Here is a 1488-nt window from a genome sequence, read left to right on the forward strand (position 1 = left end):
CTTGGACAAACCAGAGAAAATAGTAAATCAGGTTTATTGTACTGAAGCAAAACCTTAGGCAACTACTCAGAAAATTTGAAAACAAAGTTATGAAAGACATTGTCCCTCTCCAAAACGTAGTTTTTATTTAGCTTGTCCCCTTCTGCTCTGAGCCACCTCTTTCAGGCCACAGAATTTAATATCGTTGTAACATTGAGTAAATCCTCTTTGGTAAAAGGTATCAACTGTGCATGTTCTAGCACTGCTTATAAATTCATTTACTTCAAAAGTTTCACTGACAATGGACGTGTTTTTAGGATTGTCTGTCTTTCCTGCATTCTTTCCTTCTTTCAGACATTGTAATTACCGGTAATTTATTTTTCAAGGGACCCCAACATGGAATTAATCCGTAATTCGAACTCTGCGGTGTTCAGCACGAGGTAAAGCATGTACATCTCACCAGATGTGTAGAAATGTACGGTGCCCTTCTTCTGTCAGGTGTCGGCCCTATTTCTTCTGCTGACTCCACTGTGGCAGGTGATATCTTCTTCGGCTTGGTTAGAGTGGGACCTGTGGGAATACTTGCAGGAGAGGAGCTTGTTCGTAGCTCTTCTGAGGGTGCTCCTCACCTCCTTGTTCCTCAGGCTGTAGATGAAAGGGTTGAGCATGGGGGTCACCATGGTGTAGAAGACGGAGGCTGTTTTCCCTTGATCTTCCGCGTGTCTGGAAAAGGGATGGAAATACAAGAAAGCCGCAGAGCCATAGAAGAGGGCAACAGCCATGAGGTGGGAGGTGCAGGTGGAGGAGGCTTTGTGCCTGCCCTCCGCAGAGCAGATGCTCCAGATGGTGAGCAGGATGCAGGCATAGGAGACAACGATGGCCAAGACTGAGGTTGTTATGATGAAGCCAACGCACGCGGCCGTCACCATCCCGTTGAGCTGGGTGTTGGAGCACGAGAGTAGCAGAAGTGGTGGGATCTCACAGTAGACATTATTGACAAGGTTTGGGCCACAGAAAGAAAGCCGGAGGAGAGCGCTGGCGCGCATGAGGGCGTTCAGGCTCCCGGCAGCATAGGAGCCCACCACCAGCTGGACACGGACCCCATGGGACATGGCAGCCAAGTAGCGCAGAGGCTCACGGATGGCCACGTAGCGATCGTACACCATGAGGGTGAGAAGGATGGCTTCCGTGGTGCCGAATACTGCAAAGAAGAACAACTGTGTGATGCAGCCGTTGAAAGAAAGGACATTTCTCTCTGCAAGGAGACCCGACAGGAGCTTCAGCGTGATGGATGAAGAATAGCAGATGTCCAGGAAAGAGAGGTGCCTGAGGAAGAAGCACATGGGCACGTGAAGCTGAGAGTTGGTCCTGGTGAGGACGATCACCCCCAGTCTCCCCACCAGCGTGGTGATGTAGATGAGTAAAAAAGATCATGAAGAGCAGCTCCTGCAGGTCAGTGAAGCCCAAGAGGCCAAACTCGGTCACGCTGGAGTAGTTTCCCCCAGCCAT

The 1488-nt window shown here is 49.9% G+C and overlaps 1 protein-coding gene across 1 annotated transcript; it reads right to left on the minus strand.

Moving 5' to 3' along the window:
- Positions 1–473: 473 nt before the first annotated feature.
- LOC103914266 (olfactory receptor 1052-like) lies at positions 474–1488 on the minus strand. Its single transcript, XM_009320879.1, is given in 2 exon segments — positions 474–1406; positions 1408–1488. Coding segments are annotated over 2 exon segments (1014 nt in total).

The sequence above is a fragment of the Pygoscelis adeliae genome, unplaced genomic scaffold, assembly GCF_000699105.1.
Source record: "Pygoscelis adeliae isolate BGI_AS28 unplaced genomic scaffold, ASM69910v1 Scaffold423, whole genome shotgun sequence".
In the NCBI taxonomy this organism is placed as follows: domain Eukaryota; kingdom Metazoa; phylum Chordata; class Aves; order Sphenisciformes; family Spheniscidae; genus Pygoscelis; species Pygoscelis adeliae.